Raw genomic sequence first — 22695 nt, 5'->3', positions numbered from 1 at the left:
TGACTGACATCTGTTTCCGTTCTCCATTTCTAGGAACAGAAAGGTGATGTCTTGTTTCGCTCTGTCTTACAAACAAAAAAAAAACCCATAAGCAAAAAAACAAACTCAAATGACCCCCTAGCGATGGTAACATGTCACAAGCAAGTTCTTACGTTTTTATGTTCACAACTATCTCTCAACCTTTCCGTCTGTTTTTTCTATTCTTCTATTTTTGCACAGTTGTTTTCCTCTTTTAACCTAATTTTATCAATTTATTTATTCGCAAAAGTCTTACCGATTGCATACTGTTAGGCGCCACAAAACAAACAGTATTCCTGAGTATGCAATCTGTATTATTTGAAAATCCTTTGCATTCGGTCCTTAAAATTTTGTTTTTATTTTCTCTACTGTTCATTCCCAATTTTTATTTTACAATTCCACTATTCTGTTTTATCTTTCGTTCCCTGTGCACCTTCTACTTCTATCACCTTCTCTCTGGAACTAGTTCTTTTTCCTTCTATAAAATCTTCATCTCTCTACTTCAATATCTACAATGTTCTGTTCGATGTGTTGTTACCTTTTACAAGTAACTGTACTTATGTGTGCGTGTGTAAGTGTTTTGTTGATTTCAATGTTATTTGGTGTGCTCATTCGTGTGTGTTTCTACCGGTATCGGAAAATCCATCGCAAAGAGTGAAATTAAATTTAGTGATTTGTTTTAGAACTTATCGATTGTGGATAGAAATGGTTTCGAATTCTTTGATACATTTGTTAAAGGAAGAATAAACATTAGAACTTTCCCTGGAGCTTTGTGCTTCCCTCCTTGACGTTAGTCTTGCGCGTTTCCTAGGAAACGTACCTCCTTACACATGATCCATCCCAGTGCGTTTCATTTAGAATACTGTCTACTGTTCATCCTGTCCTTCATTAGCTACTGCTCATTAACGATTGTCAGAATCGTCAAATAAATCTCCTACTAATACATACATGTTCCATAGAAATAGGATAGTAAACAGTGGTACCATTAGTATTGGTGTTGTGTAATGTACGGGTAGAGGTAAGTAAGCCTGAATTGCATTGTTTCTGCACACAAGCGTAGACCACCGGATTAGCTAGAACAGTAGCTTAGTGCGCTCACAACTTCAAAGCTCTCTCTCGCTCTCTCTCTCTCACTCTCGCTCTCGATGTCTGTTTTAGTGGTTGATGTGCATGAGCTCCTACCTTCCGTCACTCGCGCAGTAGTTAGTACACTCTAGCTATAAGTAGTCCTACTAGACATAGATACAACCACATGCAACACTCATGAGCATACAACACCAACACAACCACACCCGGCACGACACGGAAACACGTTTTTAATTTGCTTTCAAATTACCTGGGCCACCTAATCTACATCTTCGTTAGATCATCGGCAGGTGCTTCTGTTGTCATACTAAACACCCAAATCAAGCTCACAGATAGTAACAACAGCAAACAAACAGAGGAATATTACCCATTACTACTACTACTACTACTACTACTACTATACTACTAGCTGTCACTCACATCCGTTCCTTTCGATAGAGAAGTTTCTTCTTCTTTTGTTTGTGTGTGTGTGTGTTTTTCTGTGCGTGTATGTGTTTGTGTTTGTTTGTGTGTCCGCGTGTGGAGGTATGGTGGTTTGATTAGTCCAGACGCGTACCAATAACCGCACACAGCAAACGCAACCATTCCCATCCGCTGTCGCGCTGAGTCCCTTGGTGGGCGATCTAGCTGTCTAAGATTGTTGTTCGTTACTAATCTAGTAGTGTTGATTTAAACGATGGATTTTAGCGTTAACTTAACCAAGCTTCAGCAAACGAGTTGTCCTCGCCCGCCCCTCTTTTCCCGCCCAGTCAAAACCCCGCATCACCCAAAAACCAACCAACAACCAAATGCACCTAGCGGTGTGCCTAGTGGTGATGGCCATACTCCATCTATGTGTACCCTTGTTGCAACAGCAGACTCGTGAAGCTCTTAGCCGATTTTCATACCTAGCGATGCGTTTATCTGTAGTGAAACTAGCGTTTGAAACAGAACCCAACACGAACGTAACGATAATTGTACGAACCAACTTTTGCTACCCCATCCGAGACGTTTGACCGGCGGGATACCTTCGCCTGTCCCGGCGGTCAACCCTCTCGCTCTCAACAGATTGAGTGAACGTTAACGCCCACAGAAATGCGTGCGCAAAAGCAGTCGTCCGGTGCGGGAGCGTTAATTGCATCTCTTCTTTCTATTGCTTGCCCAACGATCCGCTTCATGTACATCGAACAGGAGCTGCAGGATGTATCGAGACAACCGTCCCTTGAGTCGCTGGCACCTGCGGATGGACATCTGCATCCAGGGCACGCCTATCACAATGGGCATCGTAGATCGCCGAGCTTGAGGTATGTCGGCCGTATCACCCAAGGGAGGAGGACCTCAGTACTAATGCTTCAAATTTCTCTTCCCAAATAAATTCCCCAGACGGGAGTCTCCGCTGGTGCGTACGCCGAGCCCGCGGAAGCGGCACCATCAGCACGAGATCGGATTCTCCGACACCGTGTCGAATGTGGTGGAGATCCAAAAGGAGGAACACAGACGTGGTAGGCATCATTTCGGCTATGCGCACAGGCACAACCGAGGTAACATAAAAACTCATAACACTTCACTATTGATGTTGAGTGTCGTACAGCTCTGTCTCGCCTCCCTCTACAGTCTGCCAACTGGGCGTCTCAACTTTCGTTTTTGAATTTGATTTGATTGCTTTCTATACTCTATCTCAAGTAAAATTCTTACTGAACAAAACAATGCAAATTCGTTTTCAAAATTAGAGTTGCAGCTTTTTTTGTGTTATAATTAATTAAAGTTTTTTTTTCGATTGTAGTAACTGCAATAGCGTTAAATTTCTTCTGTTAAAGCTTTGTTTACCATTTGACAGCGAAAGCGATGATTTGTTCAAACGGATGTTTACTGTATCAAAATTTCTACTCCACACCCATGGAAGACTGACACACATAAACTCAACATCAAACGTACTCCTCGTCCGTGAGGAAGGAGAGCTGATTATGAATTTTTATGAGCAAAACTTTCACATTTTACATATAAATACCAGTTACCCGGTAACGTACGCATCGTTCATTCGGAAGTGTGCATCATTTTCCGAATACTATATGCCTAGAATAGCTCAGCGAACTCACATAGCGCATAATATGCAAGCTGTCCATTTGTCCGTCTGGCTTCTGTTAGGAATAGATACGATTGGTTGAAATAGTAGAAGTGCAATAACTAAGTGCTACGTGCTAGAAGCGCCCGAAGGTATGCAAAGAGGTAAAGAAGATGATCCTAGATCTTTTAGTGAGCATACTTTCAGGCGCAATCAAAATCATAGTGTTTGTTCTGCCTTCAAGAGGCTGAGAATCAATTCCAAATTTAGTTTAGAGCGCTGCAAGAACTTCTGCGTGCTGTCCCTTTTTGGCGTAAGCTTCAGAAAGTTAAAAAATAGTTAAAATAGTTATTTGATCAGACTCGAACAAAATAGCACTCTTAACAAAAAAAAAAATATTTTTGTAAAACGCTTTGCATACTTTTGGGCATGATTGAAATAGCTCCAAAATAAGCCCGAAATTATGCAATGAATTAGTCAGCTTCCAGACATGAAACTGTCAGTTTAGTAGGGTATTTTTATCGAAGCATTTGCTAAACATGAAATGCGTAGAAGTCTCATTAGCATTTACATTAATTATAATTATACCACCTCTCATTTTCGCTTTTACTATGTAAATTTTTACTCTGTACATCACTCTTGTAGCTACCACCTCGTAGTGCGCTTTTAATTATTTTAGCTTAGTTACACCTGTACCTGTATATATAGCTGCTAGAAGTGTGAGTGGTATGTAGTGGCACATACTTGTGACTGTATAAAAAAAAGAGAAACATTCCCGTTCTAGTGGTATCGGATCATCTGAATCTGTCCAATCATCCTGTTCTACCCACCTTACCTAGCTTGGTGGTCTAACCGTTCACCGTCTAGACTATCTAGTAGGATGCTAGCTACTCTACTAGCGTGCGTCGCGTTCACGTGCCGCGTATGTGTTCTCTTCTTTGCGCTGTTAGCAATGTTTGTAGCCACGGTAGTAACCGGTGTAACTCGCATCCCGACGTGCCGTACGCGAACGTTCGGCCGCTCCAGGATCCGCAGCGATCCTTCCAGTTTTGAATGGTTTTTGCTCCAATGTTGTTCCCTTTCTTTTCTGTGGTTGTTGTTTCTACTCCGTACGTATCTAGGTTCCTGGTCGGCCTCAACCAGCCCCGCCCGTTCGCCGTCGCCCAATCGTTTCGGTGTACATAGTAGTGCCCAGCATCGCAGTAGTAAAGACCGTTCCAAAAACCACCTTGTCCATCAACCGTACGATACGACGATCCTCTGCGAACGGTCGCGTTCGCCCAGCCCGGCCCAGCTACTGCAAGAGCTGCGCGACCGGGACCAGGCCCGGCGGAAGTTCCGCAACGGAATGGGTACAGCAATAGCCAAATACTACCACACAAAACCACACGAACCCACACACACACACAACAAACCTTCCTTCATTCTGCTATCTCTGTTTCTCCTCCCCGAGCCCTTTCTGTCTGTCACGCATTCCCCTTCATACTGGCTGTTGTTTGTGGACTTTGTTTATCCAGCTACTTCCTTTCCAGCCCTCGTACAGTTAGCCCATCTTCAGTTCTCTTCGTGTATTTTGATCCGTAATCCCACCGTAACCGTAGTACGCTGTAAATCTTCATCCGTGACTCACTTGTGACGTCGCTTCGTTTGTAAAATGTCAGCCGTCAAACTGTGTCCAGTTTTCGGTAGGACTCCCTCCTGCACACACCATTTAACGCACCAAAACGGTCTCCCAGTGTTTCCCCATTCGTTATCTGTTAAGAGCATGAGGTTATGTTTTAGTTTCTGCCCATCTCCGCTCGAGTGTTTGTATTCTGTACGGTGTGAGATCCCGGGAGGTTTGGGAGATGTTTTTTATAAGTAGGGCAATAGGGAACCTGACGTGTAACTTCCTGTATGGTTTCCCGACTTCTATGTGCTTTTTTCTTCCATCGCAATCATACACACTTGTATCCTTCTGTACCGTATCTTTGTTGAGTTATCACCAATGTTGATGTCTATCGCTTACTCCATACAGAGCGTTCTATATGGGGAACATCATTCACAATGTATTATGCTTCTTTCTCTCTCTCCCAAATACGTGTGCGGTCTAACGTTCGGTAGGTTCTTCAGGGTCTCACGTGCAGCATAGCTATCCTGTGCTGGTGACACGTCGTCAGGGTCATGGACGTCGGCTACCGCCAACACCTTGCAAACCTTCGACATTGCAGCTGAAGCAAACGAACATCAACTTCCCCAAGTTGAATGCAAGTCCTACACACGTAAGTCTTGATGTGGATTTACTGTGAACCTCCTACCTAAGTGTTTGTACTTCTCCTCCAGACTGGTCATTCGTCCCACAATACGCCTCACAGCGTTCACTCGCTGCCTCAGTCGCGTGAGTTCCTCCGAGAGCCGCGAGAGCGCGACCGGGACCGAGATCGTGATCTCTACTACCGCGAGCGGGACCGCGAACGAGATCGGGAGCGGTTCCGGAATAGTCGCGAGCGGAGTCACGAAGACTACAGCGTCCGGTACGAATTTCGCGATCGGGAGCGGGAACTGTACGAGCGCGAGCGGGAGATCGAGCGTGAGTTTGAGCGCGAGTACGAAAGGTATGGTTTCAACACTATTCTTAGTAAACTTCTCCTCAAAATCGCTAATGAGACAATCTTCGGGCTCTGCTTCCAGAATGGAACACTCGGTACCCTTATCGTACGAGCAGGCACTAGCGATGGGACGCACTGGAGGTCGCGTACTACCGTCGCCCATCCTAAACGGCTACAAACCAAAGGGTGCGCTTCATTCTAGACATTCCGATTCGGACGACGAAGACTGGTGCTAGCATAGGGTGCGAAGGCGGCAGGGTGAACGCAAGCGTCGAGAACAGATCTGGGTGTAAGGCCACGCTAACCCTGCCAGGCGTCTGCTGAGCGCCCTACCACAGAATGCGTTTGTAGCTGTTTTGTAAAGGAGAAACCGACTTACCGATGTCCTGTCGTCGATATTTTAAGGCATCAGATGATCGAACACAGTAGTTGAGAGAGGCATAGAACAGTAGCAAATACTCTTACGAACGATTCGTAATCCCGGCTAGCATGAAGTCCAGTAAGTAGTTTTTGTTCCCCAAAGTTCGTGTTCGCGTAACCAAGCCAGCTCGCAGATCTTTTTTGAGGAACTTTCAAAACATACCGGCACAAGGTGACCGTCCTATCAAGGTGGACTTTTCAAGCGACCAGTTTAACGTTTAAATCTCGGTGGATTTTGTTCCGCCACGAAGAGAAATCTGTTTCGGCAATCCCGAAGAAAATAGACCGACTAGCTTCATCTGCATTATCCTCTCCCCACAAAACCGAAATCGAAGTACGATCCCATTACTCGAGACAGCTGCTGGTGAGTTTAGGGATTCACTAATAAATATCGAGCAACCGAAAAAACATTTATAAAAAGACTGAAACACGGACAGTTGAAAAGAAAATCGAGAGAGAGAGATCGAGAGAGAGGCGTAAATTCATCGCAAGTTCGTCGAAAAATCGTCTTGCGGTTTAGATTTCGGTCGATAGTACGCGCTAGTACGCGACAATGCGCCTAGAAACCACTAGTTAGGATGAAATTAGCACACAGACACACATGTACGGACACACACACACATGCACACAGACCCATACAGACACATCAATGCAGGGAATTTTTATGTAGTGAAAAGGCCAACACGCCATAGAGTCCGTGGACAAGACAGGGAGCGTAGAACATTACGTAGCGTAACCAACTAAAGAAAGGCACTAAAACACACCCACCTAGCAAAGTTTCGTTAACTCACACAACTGACCAGAAAGAGAAACCCCATCATATCGCGCTCCTTGTGCTAGAGAAGCGACGTGTGTGTAGTCGTCGTCGTGTAGTGTAGCGGTGTTACGGTAACCTAGTAGCATTTTCACACGTATCAGCAACAAACCGAACGCAAACTTAAGAAAACATCATCGAAAGTGAATCGTGGTCGAATCGCAGGTTTTAGATCCAGGCTGTAGATAGTCTTATACTGCAAGAGACACAGCAGGTGTGTAGCTTCTCCGCGGAGAAAGAGGAATTTTTGGACCAGTGTTTGGCGCGTGACAGTACCAGCCATAGTAGTAGACTGTATCTAGTGATATACAGGGATTGCACAATTAGTAGGCCGCTTCAGGTTTTTTCTTTTCTTTTTCGAATTGCGCCCCCGACACCTTACGTCACCTTGTGCCCGGTAGTTCCACGTTCCAGATGTTTTTCACACCTTTCCACGGCAAATGAAAGGTGGTTTGTTCTACTTTCGGCGCCTGAAAGTATGCAATCGAGGTACATTGGCTTTTAAAGCGTTGTTGAAAGCGCTTCACTGTGCTCGACTGGTGTAAGTGACGTTAATTTATTGCATAGCTTTAGGGGCAAATCGTTGAAAGGGGTGCAAAAAAACACTACACTACTGCCGAATTTCCCTTTGAAAACAAAAACAGAAACAAGCGCTTAGATGTAAGTAGATACATTACGTGTTGGTCCAAGCCGCGCGAAGGCTAACCAGATTATCTGTAATTGGGCACACAAAAGACGGAAACGCTTCTGGGAAAATGGGAAGTATGAAAGGACAGAGGAAGATGTCGAGCTAACATTGATTAAAAACTAGCTTTAAAAACACTTAACACTACTCAACAGAAACTTCAGTAATTTTTGTAAAGGCCTAGCAAAGGTGGGCCACAGATTGGAACGTTCGTTCGCGAGTAGCATCAGCTAAACATTGTTGCCAAAGTTTGATCTCTTTCCTTCAACCGTACCCAGATTTTGCTGTACATACATCTAACGCTCCTCCGTGAGAGCAAAGCAGCATTTTATTGCCGAACGGTGCTGTACTGTAGGGAAAGCGCAAAGGTACGATCGATTGTTCAGTGTTTGTAACAGACCACAGCTATACCGCGACTTCACCGGCGTAACAGCATTCATACATTGTTAAACTGCCATTTTTCCCCGTTCTTATACTGTTTCTAATTCGAGCATTTTGAAACCGCAACCGGAAGCGAAACGATTATAGCGATTTAAAGACAAAACACAAGACATGAACAGTTGCCAATATTTAGAGCGCCAAACCCCTTAGCGACAAAACGCGTTTGGTGGTCCTTTGTACTAATACACAACCTGTTCGCCTTTCTATCGAGAAGTGTTTGCTAGGGTTTAGGGGATAATCGCTCCCGAAACACACACCCCAATAAGCACATACCAATCTGCGTTCGTTTTCTTCTCCTTGCCTAGAGTTTTATTCTCCGTTTTTTCTCCGTAGCGTTGTTGTAGAGTTTCGTTAAACGACTAAACAAAACCATTAACAAAACCTGTTGACCTATTAGTGAAGCATATATATATAAAACTGAATCTAACAATGTTTAATGTTTGCATACAATTCGATAGGGGTTTTCGTTTCCTGGTACACTCTGACTATAAGGTAAGATGTAGCAAAGCAAAATATTACAAGAGAGAGAGAGAGAGAAAGCGAAAAAGTTTGGTGAAAAAAATCCAGCCAAAGATAAGTCGGTAGATACACGTAACGCTCGAACTGTTGGCAACGCCTAACGCGTAACGCGGGAGATCGTGATTATTACTAGACACACGCGCGTGTATATTAGTGACCGCAACCGGATGAGGCACCATATCGAGCGACACGTTTCTTATCGTTGTATGTAAAGTGTTGTATACTGCATGTACAAGCATCCCGTCAACAAAACAAAAACAGCTTCATCTGTTGCATAGAATCGACCTCCGTCATCATGTAGCTCATCGTGTAGTGTAAAATCAGAAGTTAGCCAATATGTAAGGTACCGTTCGCATCTCGAAGCGAATCGTCTTGATTGTCTTTAGAAAGCGAGCAAACAAACTAATGACTACATGAAGCAAAGATTATTACCACATAGAAAACAGTGACTCCGGGCGAAGCAACAAAGAAAAAAAAACAAATCCACTTACAATAGTTGTCGTTATCGATCAAATACCCACTAACGCAAATAACAATAGTTCCATCTCGAAAGAGCACCGCGAGAAAAAAAAGACGTAAGAGAAATATCCCATTCCATCTTGCGAAAACTGATTGAAAACCCCCCGTTTTCCCAGCAAAAAAAAAAGTGCGGACGATTTAGACGACGGAGAATGCAACTTTGAATCCGATGTTGTACATACATTTTTTCTGTGATACATCAACGTTTAAATCGTATAGAAATGAAACCAAAACAAAAAAAAGAGGGAAGAACACAAGAGGAAACGCACCTAACACAGCCGAAGAATCCACGAATGACGTAAGTAGGACTCCTTTTCCCTTGTGTTGCGTGTATAAACGTCAGGAGTCGGTGTACTGGTAACCGAGCGCCAAGATGGTGTATTTAGACGGGACAAGGGTGTTTATGTAGAATTTATACATATAGTTATTCCAGTGGATATTCTAATCCTCACTCCTGAAGGAGATCCCCTAATCGCTACCATGCCATCAGTATGTGTGTGTATGTGTGCGATGTGCACACTGCATATGTGTATAGCGCTCACAACAAATCAAGTCCCAAAGCTCCTCGATTGTTATCCGTATCCGAGGCTAAGGCCCCCCGTCGCCTGGGTCTCCTAGTATGTCCGAACCTGTCACAAGCGTGGTTTGTGAATGATACGCTTAGTGCGCTAGTACGCGTTTGTGTTTGTGAGGCGCTTTCTGGTCCATGTGCTTGTCCGGCAGCTTATTACTTAACCTCCGCGAGGCATTGTTTGCTTTTGTCTGTATCCGCAACGAACAAAAACCACGCAAGTGACACCAGTGTTTACCGTGCCCGAGAGCATAAGAACCAAGCGTTTTCAAATCCCCTTCGATCCGTTTTTTCGAGTTTCCCGCAAAAACCGCAACAACAAAAAAATACATCCATTATCCTAGTATGGCTACGGTTAGCGAGTTGTGCGTGCGCGCGTGGTGATAGGCATAGGACACAGAATGGTACGAAAAATACTATGCAACAACCAAATGTAACAAAAAACACGGTTAGTAATATGTTTGCGAAAAACTCACATCCTTATCTATCTGCAGGCGGGTTTGCGTTGTACAGGAGCTATGTTTGCTACAACGGCTACCAAACGCCACTAAACAAAACCAAACCAAAAGGGAAATAAATCAACCGAATCCGATAGTATAAAAACTTAACAAAAGTAACAAATGAATCAAAATCAATGTGTAGAGTTTTTTTTTTTTTTTTTTTTGTTGTGTTTTTCATTTCATTTTCCATTTACATTCAACATAAAATTTTAATCTGAATCCTTAGGAAATCAATCGATCATGCAAATTGCATACTTTACGGGACGTGCTTTGAAATATTTCATTCAACGCTTCAATGCTTTCCCAAGCAAAATAACCTTTTTTCAAAATTTTACCCGAAATAGAGAAGTTCTAATTTCGAGGAAAACTTTTCTGCTTCCGGGAAAAAGCTTTCCACTGCTTTCTTTAAGCTTTGGAAGATTTTTTAAGCTTTCTGTTTATGTGGCTGAAGATTTGATCACTCAGAGCTTTGATAGGTATTGTTTTTTGCTCGTTTTTTTCGGTTGCTCATGATTTGTTTATTGTTAATGTACGTTAATATTTGAAAAATTGGAGAAGAATTATGCCGTATAATTGTCGTATTTAATTATTTTTTCCTGTTTATGTCAAATTCTATGTGTTAATTCCTTAAAGGAGATTTTCTAGTCGCTTTTATTATTCATTTTGACATTCTTAGTTATCAATCAATTTTTAAATTTTTATTTTAGTTTAGAACGATTTCTAATTTAGAAAAATCGATTCGATTTAGAAAAATCTTGATCACAAAATGCAAGTTGTATTTATGTTATTTTGTTTTTCATGAGCTTGATTAAAATGATTCAATTTTGATTATTCTGATTTTGCTTAATTTTAAGAAATCCATGTTTTCCATGTGTTTATTAAAGCATGTTGCAGCTGTTGCTATAATGTTTCTAGTAATTAAATGTGTTATATCAATCATTTTATACAAAAAAATACAACTTGTCATCGTCCAGCAAAGTAATTTTACTTCAATTATCGAATTATTTGCATGTCTAACGTTCGACGTTGCTAAAGCCCTCATAACTTCGCATGCTACCCTATTCCCACGAAAAACGTGATCGCTGTGTTCTTCTGGCATCGAGGGGAGCAAACAAAAAAAGAAGAACACACACATGCACACACACACACACGCTTTTCATCTTTTTACAACCAATTCCCCAAACCAAAGCCTATAGTTACTGGTGGCTTTTCCGGAGCGAAAGCCGAAACAATGAGCAGGTGAGTTTTAGCATACCGATTCAACCCTCGCCCATCAGCAGGCGAACAATACTCGTTGCATCCCACTCGCACCCACACTAAACCACCCTCCACCCTCCCTAAGCTTTTCCTCCGATCCCTCTCGCTCTCTCCCTCCCACACTAGCAACACTCTTGCCAGCCAGCCAGCCGGCATTTTCTCCAACTGACGCCCGCGCTCTCGCTCTCACGCCCGGTGGCGGACACAAGGATCGACGACAATCGGTGAGCAGGCACCGAAAAACCCGAACACACAGCCGTGGCTCTCGGTCACCTTTTGCTGCAGGTTAAGGTAAACGGTTCGCTCGCAACCGAACGCAGAACAGTGCAGGCAGGCATCGAGCCGAGACCTCGTCCATAACCGTGTGTTCCGCCCCGGTTCGCTTGTGCTTTTTTTGTGGTGGTCGGTGTGGTCAGGTCACGGGTGTGTTTGTGTGTGTGCACTGAGGTACCGTAGCCAGCGTGCAACGTGGAAGCCGAGCGGTCCGGAGCCTGGAGACCCCGTGTATACATGTGTGTCTGTGTGTGTGTGTGAAGGTGCGTAAGTGTGCTGCATGTACGTGCGAAACGCGGGCAATGCGTTTTTCCGTGCGCTTCGAGCTCTAGCAGCTAGAAGGGCAAATCTCGACGACAGAGAAAAGGAAAGGAACGGAAAAGTGTGTGTGTTCTTTCTTGCGGTGGAGGTGAAAAAGTCCGTAGTGAAAATTCCTAACCTCCCAGGCCCACGGTTGTGCAATTGTGCCCTCGGTGGGCTCGGAAAAACAAGGCTGAGCAGCAGTGGCAGTAGCAGCAAGAGAAAATTTTTCCCTTTTATATCCTGCCGCTCTGGGGTCGTTCCGAGCCAACGGTTACACGTCCGTGACGCACGGATGTATGTGTGCTCATTAGTGTGTGTGTGTGTGCTCGTCGGTGGAAAACGTTGTGCGTTAGTAGAATGTGGGAAAGAAATTTCATTCTGATAGCTAACCGAAGCTAAGCGATTCCAGGCAGCCAGGATCTAGAAAGGATCTCACAGGACTCTTCCTGTTCCGCTCCAGAATGTGTGTGTGTGTGTGTGTCTCTAAGAGAGAAAGAGGATGGAAGTAGTCAGGTGGATCGGTGGAAAAATATAATTATCGTTTCTTCGGACGAAAATATCTTCCCATCACGACGAACCTGATTATATTCTGTGAGCGTGTGTGTGTCCTTTGAACATCGTGCTTTTGAAGAAAGTGCTCTATTGCTTTGAAGAGCAATAGAAAGAGTGAGAGAGGAGGAGAACGAGAGACCGAAAGGGAAGCAACTGCAATCCAGCAGCACCAAGCCCTTCGCTTCCTTTTAGCTAGATTTTCCAACCTCCCGCAAATCACCGATCACATGAGGAGGGCAAGAAAATACGAACCCCCAAGAAAGTGCGCGAGCGAGAGAGAGAGAGAGAGCAAGCGATATTAAGAGAGAACACACTGCTTAAGAAAAACAAGAGCGAAAAAGAGGGAAAGCGAGAGAGAGAGCGAGAGACAAAAGGATAAAGGATGAACCTTCTACGCTTTTTACCTCCCAAACAGCACACTGACAGGACACGCCACAAAACACGAACAAAAGGATCTATATCGGGTTCTGTGGGTCGACCGATGTAAACGGTGACGAGACTGCGGCGAGGCTACGTGTGTGTGTGTGAGTAAGTGGGGCGGAAATGCGCACACCACACATGGAGGATGACACACTGCCACCAGCTCTGGGGGATGAAAAGAAAAGGAAACCCCGGGATGAAGATAAGGGATAAAAATAGAACCAATCGAACCGCCATTTCCACCCATCCATCCATCCACTCCCCCAACCGCATCATCTTCTCAATAGGGTGTTGATCTAAGGAGCGCTAAAAAGGATAATGTTTATCGTTCTGAGGACTCTCAAGCTGCTTGGATGGGATATGCTGTGCTCTTCTTACACACACACAAATAGAACGCGCATACACACACACACACGAAGAGGAAGCTAATAGAATCCCGGTTTTGGGTCACAGCGAGTTTGTACCATTTTTGCTGGCGGAGCACACAGGAATTGGGCACGTGAGCTCCAAAAAACGCGATGGCTCTTTCGTCAGCTTCATGTGTTAGAAGGAGGACACCCGGTGTGGTAGAGTTGCATCCGAAACCCCCGGGTCCCCTCTTTTTCGATCTCTTCGACTCCCTTCCCCTCCTTCTTCTACCAACCCATACCCATTCGAGCGGTTTGGACGAGTCTGGCCAGAGAAGGGATAGCGAAGGATTAAAAATTAATTTCCGTTTGGAAGGATGCCAGTGCGGCGAGTGCCGATTCCCGTGTTGGGGTGGGTCTTCATTTTCTCTTATCCTTCTTTGGGAGGGGGAAGATGGGAGGTGCGGGTGCCAAATCTAGATAGGATTACGATGGCGATGGACCGGGCTTTTCGGGAAAACTTCGGCGCAACGATTGGATTTAATTACGTATAAAGAGCATTGATTCAATCAACGAAACGATCGGTTTTTGATAAATTGTTTCTGTCGAATTTATTTCAACCACCGTCGCTTTTCCCTCTCCACCCCTAGCGTATGGGGAAAAACATAGGAAAATACACACATACCCGCAATTGTTCTAAGCGAAACGCGCAAGTGATGATCATACGGTTGTGCTGTTGTGTTGTGAGTGCAGTGTTCGGTTAAGCGATAGATCCAGTAAGTGTGCGTGTGTGTGTGTTTCTGTCGCTTTTTTCTATTAATCAATACGGCAATATAACGAGTGCTATCTCGAGTGTGTGTGTCTGAGAGGGTTGGCAAGGAAAAGTGACCGCTTTCCTCCAACCAGTTAAGCAAACCTGGTGGCCACAGTGATAGCAGTGAAGGCAACTGAAGCAGCAGCAGGTGTGGTGCTCGTTGCCTTATGAGTAGGAATAGTAAATAGCTGGCGATGGTCCCAACGGTCCCACTGGCGGTTGTGTGTCTCGCACGAAGTGGATAATGTGCCGGATTTGCTGCGTGGATGTATATAACTTTTAAGGTAAGTTTTTGGAGGTGTTGCGGACATTTTCGGTTAAACATTTTGGTACATCACGGTTTTTTGAGTGTGGAATACTTACTGATTCATCTAATACAAGTGTTTGAAAAGGACTCGAAGTCGACCACAGCATTGAACTATCTCTTTAGTGGACGTTAGTTGGGAGAAACTGGACCTAGATTGTAGACCTGGATGTGGCTATTTGAAAGGTTTAAAAGATATCATAGTGTAAACCTTTATTTTACACCAATAACGAGCTTGAAAGGATCGTTAAGAGTCATTCTCAACTTTAAACTTTAACTTTAAGTCGATCTTCACACGGCAGGATCGGGGTTCAAATCTCATCCAGGCCGTGTCCCTGTAGTGAAGGGCTAACAATCCAACTACGTGGTATCAAAAAGTCTTGCAAGCCATTATATGGCCTAAAAGGTCGTTGAGCCTCAGTGTTTTATAATTCATTGCTATAATTAGACTTCACAGAAGCACCTCTGTTGAAAAATTGAGAACTCGTATTCAGATTCTTCAATAGTTACATATGTTTGAAGTTACCATACTTTATACTAATTATCCAGCTACGGGTAACATTAAGTCAAGGAAGTCAGAAATGGTAGCCCAAGACCTCTGGAGATTCAAAGTGTCTAAGAGAATTGAAGAGTATTTGAAGCCAAGACATCATATCTGGGAGCATTGAGATTATATTTCGACAATAGAATTTTATAGAAAGCTCTCTTTGTTTCAATAAATAGACTTGAAAGAGAATTGTATATCTACCAACGCCAGATAATACAATTAAATTTTTGTCATATCCTTCCAGCAAGCATAGGAACGGACAACTGAGTATTGGTTCGAGCAGGACAAAAACAGCAACACTTGAGTCCTCAGGGAGATATCGCCTGACACAGAATCGTGCCGAGCGTATTGTCATGCACTCTCCCTGCTGAATTTGGTCTACTAACCGTGAAGTTGAAGCGGAACAAACAAAATGCCCCTTTTCCGTCCCATTTTCTGCATTCTGGCACTGACCTAAACCAAGCTGGAAAACTAGGCGAAAACAATACTGTCAACCGTTTTTCGTTTCTTAGCGGATTTTCCACGTTCCACAGCTACACATTTGTAATGCAAAAAACCCCGGCCGTACAAAACGATACAGTAATGCACTTCCCATTACGATAGTCTCTGGACCGACCATAGGCGATAAAAGGTATAAATCTGTCATTTTATTATACGCTTCTCAGGCCGCTTTGTGTTCGGAATCCTGGTCAACGCACCAGACTGACACCGTTCCCGTTGGAAGCATTCCAAGAACGAAAATAGCTGCAGTCGCGTCCATTGGCGTGTGTGTGTGTGAGTGTGTCGTGCAAAGTGGATGACAACAGTACGGCACAAGGTACGATGCACAATGAGCTGCAGCACTGGTGTTGGTGGCAGTTTGCAATAAGTGCAAAAGCGTGCGACAGGGAACGAAAAGCCGAGAGTGAAAGTTTTTCTTCATAAGGACACGCGTTTTCCTTACACTGGCCGGTTGGTTGTGGTAAAACACGATTGTAATCTTTTGTGTGCAGTATAAATCCACCAGTCGGCGCCGTTTGCGCCGTTGTGGAGTGTTATTTTTAGACTTCCGTCTACATGCATCAACCCATCTAAACAGACCGCACGTTACGCATTTCTCCAGCTCTGGGTAGAGATTGTAGCATAGACGAAGAAGCAACCTTCAGGGCAGTCTGATTTAAAGCTCCTCATGTGAGCTTCAGCTTGCTGCTCGGCTGGCTTTGCTGAATCTGTGTCCTTGCGCTATCGTACAAACTGTTCGCGCTAAATAACCGTACGAGCTTTCCCTCTAGAGCCGGTGATACATTATGACACACAGCGCGTTTGATCGATACGCGCGTTCGTCACCCGTTTTTGTGTGTTCCATTGCTGTGACCTGGGATTCTCCAATATACGCTGCCTGCCCTTTAGTTTACGGGAAAAAACCTTGTTCCAATCTTATCTTGTCACCGGTGGAAGATACAAGAAGAAGTTGGAACATTTCTCTCTCTCTCTCTCTCTCTCTCTCTCTTTTTCTCTCACTCCCTCTCACTCACTCGAAAAACTACCCTAATTAACTTTTTATAAACACACAACAAAACCCGCATGACCTTTGCGATGTATTAGTGACACTTGAGAAACTTCCAATCCATTACTGCCAGGCCAAGCACCAGGCCATGCTGCAGATAAACACACAACGTCCTGCCTGCTGTACATGCCTTCCCCATCTGCGAGTGTATGCGTGACAGCGGACCATCTAGAATGGACGGGTCCTGTTTTCCTCTACTTCTACCCACGGTTTCCCCCTAGCTTAACCTCTCTCAATGCTAAAGGCAAAAAATGGGGAATGAATGCCAAACATTCTTCCATCACGCACACATACGCAAGGGGCCTCTTGTTGAACCGCGATACTTGACGTTTGACGGTGTTCGGTTTCGCTAGCGCCACTTCCGTTTCGAATCTGTTTGCGATTTGTTTACAAATCTTTCTTCCCCCATCAACATACAGTACTTCGGGTTACTGGCTTGATTTCTCGATTATAGGCTCATTTTAATAATATACAGCTGTTGATGTTGATGTAACGCGCCTCGTTCTGTGCCATTTTGTTTGGTTTGGTGTTACTGGGTCACTGCGCGTGGTTTATGTTTACGTTTGTGAAATGGAATGCAAATTGGGCCGATTGGACGGTAGGACCGTTGACCGTGAGTTGTTTTTCTTTCACACACAAGCACACGAAAAATTGGGGGGAAATTGGCCCATGCATCGCGTAAGTGAGGCCTTTGCCTTTAAATCACGATTTCTGAAATTATTATATTTAAAGGTATTGCAAGAAGAATACAATATTTAACCATATTTTCGATGTTACGGGTTTTATTCGCAATAGCTTTTTGTAAAAACAAATCGATTTCATAGGTTTTTTAATACAAAAATGACATTGCATACTTTTAGGCGCAACCAGAATTTTAGAAACACTTTTAAGTGGAATCATAAAAAAACGATAATATTACTGAATACAAAATGAGAAAACCTTTGAAAATATAGGACAAAAGTCAGAAGAAAAAAACTATTTTTTAAATAGATTAAAGCACATTTAATAAGTAAGCGTCCTTCAAGCATTCACCATCCATCACAGCAGGAAATGCATCTACTGCAGCTGCTTGAATATGCCACCGTTTTACTTCGAATTAATTTGCATTCTTATTTGTATGCGCAATGGATGGTTCCATGCTGATGCTTTTCCAGTGCGTTCACACGACACGGCACCATTTTGCGCTGGATGCATATGAAAACAAATTTCTCGGAACGCTTTGATGTACTGCCAGGCCAGGAGTTGAGTCGTTAGCACGCAATCCTTTTTTCCAGGAATCGAAAATTACAACATAAATCAATAATAAGCTTCAGTTCTCTGAACTTTCACTTCACATTTGCTTGTTTTAAGTTTTGCAATTTAAAAATTCTTTGAACGTTTTTCTCGATAAACATAAAAAAACGCAAACAGAAAAAAAATCCAGCGCGTACCATATCATTGCCACGTTTGCTAGCAACCACCTTTAAGTTCACTTAGCGCTGCTCGCTCACTGTAGCCTCAACTGGAGCATAATGAATGTTAATGTATTCCCTGCCATCCTTAAACCACCAGCGTACGCTTCGAGAGCCTTGAAAAGTGCTTGCTGTAATCGGTCACCTTTTGCTCAGATGCTGTCGTACCGATGTTGTGCCGCGTGTCGATCCGCCCGAGCCGTACCGAGTGTTCTCCGCTCTTCAACTTCACTGCTGACGAAATGAGCCCCGTTTGGTCGGTTCGTGGTACCAGAAACGTGCCCGAACGAGTTTCTGCAAAACGGTTTCGCTTACTTTTATTTATCGTACACATCTTCAGCACAACTGCCACCAACGTGTGCCAGAACCGCAGCACATATCCTTGATGAGTGTGCGGTAGCTCGTAGCGTCACTCAGTGTAACTCAGAGAGAAATAAATGCAGGAGAGAGAATTTATTGTAAACTACACGTCATCGTTTACATCTACAAGCACCATCATCCGTTTCGTTTGATGGTGAAGCTGGTAGAAGAACAGGAAATAATATTCACTCGCTTCTAAACCCACACATAGACACACAAATACGCCATGCTTCTAGGTAGAATCATTCTCGCCAGAAGGAAAAGTTGTTTTCAAATGGAGGCGCCTGGTGCCCCACGTCCTACGTGAGCTCCCGCTCGGGTAGAAGAGTTGGCGCGGAGGTGTGCAGCACGAGCTGAGTGTCCGAAAACTTACACCAAACGATGGACTCGTAAGCCTCCACCGAATCAGTCGTACGGAGCGTCGGGTCGCGTTCGTGGTGCGTGCTTTGTATATTCCCCAGTGCTTCGAGTGGCTCGCAGGAAAAGGTGGCCGTATTGTTGTTATATTTTCCCGTTTTTCTTCGCGCGAGTGTGTGTGTGCGCGTGCTGATTTTTCCCTAATGTTTTATTCCGCGTTCAAACTAACCGTGTGAAACGTGCGGAGACACTGATCTCCCATCGGAAGCCTCCCAATGTACAGTGCGTGAGTATTGAGCGTTTTGTGGGGGGGTTAGTCACCGTTTAGGATTTTCGGAAAAGGAGTTGAGGGGAGCGCAAATGACATGCCCAGCATGCCGAAATGTGACTGTCATCGAGCATCACTTTCCTTTACCGTCCCTTTTTTCGGGCGTCATCATTTCCCATCAACACTAGAAAAAGTTATGCGTCACCAGGCGCCTCCATCGCAAGACCGAAATCAAGTGCTGTTGCGTGAAAAAAAAAGATGATGATTCATGTTTTTTAAACTCAGTTTTCCATTCAAGCTAATATGGAAGCTGATGAAAAGATGGAAAAAAGTTTACTCTCCTCTCGAGGGAGCACCACGCTACTCACCATTACTTCGACTCTAGGGGTCAAGTTTGGTCCTTCAGGGACTCTTGTACGTGGTCATTACCTCGTAGCAGCGTTTCTCATTTTCCTACACCCACTCTGTGCGTGCTTAAGCTCACGCCCAAGCTGTGTGCTCCATTCCAACCGCTCAGGTCTTTGGACTTTTGATACTAATTTTATTTATACTTAGCTCTATTTGTTTTCGGCCCACCTCACCATCGCGACACACCGTTCCAACGGTGTAGGAATTCCCTGGAGGGGCCAAAAGTCAAACGGCCGCACTCTACCGCAAGGCCCGAGTCGTCCGTTCCGCTGCGATCGATAAACAAATATTCGCAGTAAAAGTTCGGTGCTCAGCGGCAAGCCTTCACCAGCCAGCCAGCAAAGCCTGCGTTCTGCGTGTGTGAGTGGTGTGATTGGGTGGTATGTGTTAATAACACGGTTTGTTATGCTGCTCGCACGATGCGTGAAATTGCGCTCCGGCTGTCGATTCGCGAGGCCCAACAAGAGCGCTGTAAAGTCAGGCCTACCGCAACTCACCGAGCTTCACCTAAAACCGATGAGATGAACCCCCCATCCCCACAAAAAGGCCCGCAAGGCAAACGTGCCTGATGTGTGGTTTGTAATTTGAAAAGCGTCCCCTCGCCGTGCCCGCTTCTATCTATCGTGATGGAGTCAGTTTCATCTTCGCTTTTTCGCGAAAACACTGAGGGATGCTACCGAGCAGCGGAGGATGTCTATGTGGCGAAATGAAAAGCGTTATGGAGCGTCTGTCTCGTTCGGGTTGGCGTCTTTATGTCTCCAACCTTCCCCCCGGCCCATCAGCCCCGGTCCACCAGCCAATTTAACCGACCCCACTAACGGGGGAGCCATCTTTATGCTCGAGCAAAAGCGCGGTGTTATGCTGCGTGCTGGTAACCATTCGCCACGACATCTCTTGCCCTGTGACTCGTGAGTGCTGTTCTTCAGTTGTTGTTCGATTTATTTATGTTTACGCTCTCCCCCTCTCTCTCTCTCGCTTCGACACGTTAGCTCTCAGTAAGCGGTTTTACTTCTTTCATCTGTGAACTCTTGCCGCAAGGACGAAAAAAAGCAACATGATGCCGTTCTGTCCCATTTCGTCATCACTGACGTCACGGCTCGGCTTATATGTGTGTATTTGATTAGGAAAAAACGCACACACACATACACACCGGGAACTACTGTCATGACTCTCGGGGAAACCTCGTCTGCCCTAGAGCATCCTGTCCTTGAAATGGCTGAAAGAGAGTCCTTTCATGAGCGCCGGACCCACCTTCAGCCCATTTTCCCGCTGCTGCTAGAATGCATCAGTTTTTTTGTTTGTTTCGCAGCCCAAAGTGTTCTGTAACTGGTCCCCATGGTATAGGGAGCTCTTCTTCACCATCATTGCGATTGAAATGATGCAATGTAAAATGAATTTTTGATACACGAACGATGAAAAGGCGCTCATGCGAACTGGGTCACCTCTGGGACCGCGCCGTTGTGCCCAATTTTTCGGACAATCACAATGGCTGCCGAACGGTGCTGCTCCTAGAACGTGGATGACCTTTTTCCTGAAGGAACAGTGCCGTAGCGTGTCTACGGTGTGCGGAGGTAAGGTTGCTGTGGGACAATATTTTTCGAACATGAAAAGGCAATTTTAATAGCAAGCGGTGTTATAGCTGGCTCATTTAAAGTATTGTTACATACAGCTAATACATAGAGCATCTTGAAAAGAATTGATCGTTTGATTGTGTAGGTTATACTCCCTGAAAGGTGTATTGATTGTTTAAGAAAATATAGAAACGTCTTGTTGCATGCTTTTAGGCGTGAAACATATGTGAATAATGTTTTTAGAAAATATTTGAAAAATATTTCTTAAAGTGCTTAAACTTAACAAACTACCTAATATTTGAAAATTAAATGAAGTTTTTAACGTCTCTGTTCATCGTAGAAATTCTCGAAACTGGAAAAGAATGCCTTTTTGCTTACCTTTAGGCGTTTAAAAATTAACTGATCGTAGCTACTAATACTAAATGCCGTTTATGAACCTCTAGTAGCATACTTTCAAGCGTTACTATTACAACGAACACATTGAAAACAATAAATTCGTTTAAAAATACATTCGAAAAGTGCTTTAATCATTTAAGTAGGAAAATCAACAATTCAAATCCAGTTCCCATGGATGAAACAGCTCGATAATTGAATTCCTAACTAAACAATCCCGTCCGCTCCGGGAGACAATAAAACAAAACTGCAAATGTTTACATATCGTGCCAACACCGAGCGACCTTCTCCCGTTTTGCTCTGCTCATTCCATTATCGATCATGGCTGCCGTTTGGCAGCCGCGTACGTCCTCGTGGACTGTTGTGCTTCTGTTGTGCTGTGTCGCCTGCAGAAATAACAAGTGGAAACAACACAACACAAGACACATCAGCCGACATCACTACCGGAACTGAGGGGGGAAAGTTGAAGCGGCTGCATTCACACAGAGCATCCAACTGCCTGGCCGGTCACCGCTCAGTATGCTCATTCAGTGAGCATACCCATTCCGATGTCGTCGATGAATGGTGCCACCGGGGTTTCCGATGTTTACCATCACCCCGCCGCGTTCGTTCCCTTTTGTCACATTGTTCTTGCAAGCAGCTTGCCGCCATCATTATTCATCTTTCACGGATCGTGCAGACGTGAGACGCAAGCTCGGTTCGCAGGAAAAGCCAGATTGACGAATTGACAGAAGATTGATGAATCATTAATCAGGGCGAGCGCTTTTTTCTTTCTTGCGGTACTTGAGTTTCGGACCGCTGCAGTCGCGAGCGGCCGATTTGTTTAACATTTTGCTGAGTGGCCGCTTGATTTAGAAGCTAAATGTCCCATAACGTTTGGCACCGTCATGCACATGCTCAGGAGGGCTCACAGCGGTGGTGCTGTTGGCACACATTCATCGTTACCCGTAGGCCAGCTTGAATGAATATTATTCATTGAGACTAGAAGCGTAAGCAGATTCTTAAATGAATGTATTTCGAAGTGTCTTGAGGGATATGGATGGAATATTTTACTTGGAAATAGTTGTTCTCCCCTTAAAAACTTTAAATATTCTTTACTTTATTTAAAAGTTTATCTTTTTTTATTATAGTTTTTAGTTTTGGTTTTATTAGTAAATTTCAAAACAATTTCAATAATTTTTTATTTATTTTGTTTAAATTTATTTACGAAGAATGACCCAGCCATATTGCTAGAGTTTTGATATTATCATTAAGCTATTGAAAAAATATTGCTTACGCATTACGCTTCTTGCTGAACACTGCCAAACTCTTTTCCCCAGACA

General features: G+C 44.2%; 2 protein-coding genes across 22 annotated transcripts in view; both read left to right on the top strand.

Annotated features, from left to right (window-relative positions):
* The window catches only part of LOC118504855 (voltage-dependent calcium channel type A subunit alpha-1-like), an 83792-nt gene extending 73469 nt beyond the window's left edge, over window positions 1-10323 (top strand). For 13 of the 21 annotated variants that reach the window (XM_036039875.1, XM_036039871.1, XM_036039880.1 and 10 more), the window contains 7 exons: window positions 34-43; window positions 2275-2387; window positions 2467-2624; window positions 4267-4497; window positions 5249-5406; window positions 5468-5739; window positions 5816-10323. In XM_036039875.1, the coding sequence (XP_035895768.1) occupies window positions 34-43; window positions 2275-2387; window positions 2467-2624; window positions 4267-4497; window positions 5249-5406; window positions 5468-5739; window positions 5816-5969 (1096 nt within the window). In that variant the 3' untranslated portion in view covers window positions 5970-10323. Of the gene's footprint in view, window positions 1-33; window positions 2061-2274; window positions 2388-2466; window positions 2625-4266; window positions 4498-5248; window positions 5407-5467; window positions 5740-5815 lie in introns of those variants that run through there. The other 8 variants (XM_036039890.1, XM_036039888.1, XM_036039887.1 and 5 more) reach the window with 6 other exon arrangements.
* An 8477-nt stretch (window positions 10324-18800) lies between these two features.
* Window positions 18801-22695, top strand: part of LOC118504857 (voltage-dependent calcium channel type A subunit alpha-1-like) — a 21380-nt gene continuing 17485 nt past the window's right edge. The window contains 1 exon segment of the mRNA XM_036039891.1: window positions 18801-19019. Coding sequence (XP_035895784.1) covers window positions 19009-19019 — 11 coding nt within the window. The 5' untranslated portion in view covers window positions 18801-19008.

This window comes from Anopheles stephensi, chromosome 2 (assembly GCF_013141755.1).
Source record: "Anopheles stephensi strain Indian chromosome 2, UCI_ANSTEP_V1.0, whole genome shotgun sequence".
Lineage (NCBI taxonomy): Eukaryota > Metazoa > Arthropoda > Insecta > Diptera > Culicidae > Anopheles > Anopheles stephensi.
Note: the sequence above shows the minus strand (reverse complement) of the source record. Positions and strands in the feature narration are given on the sequence as shown.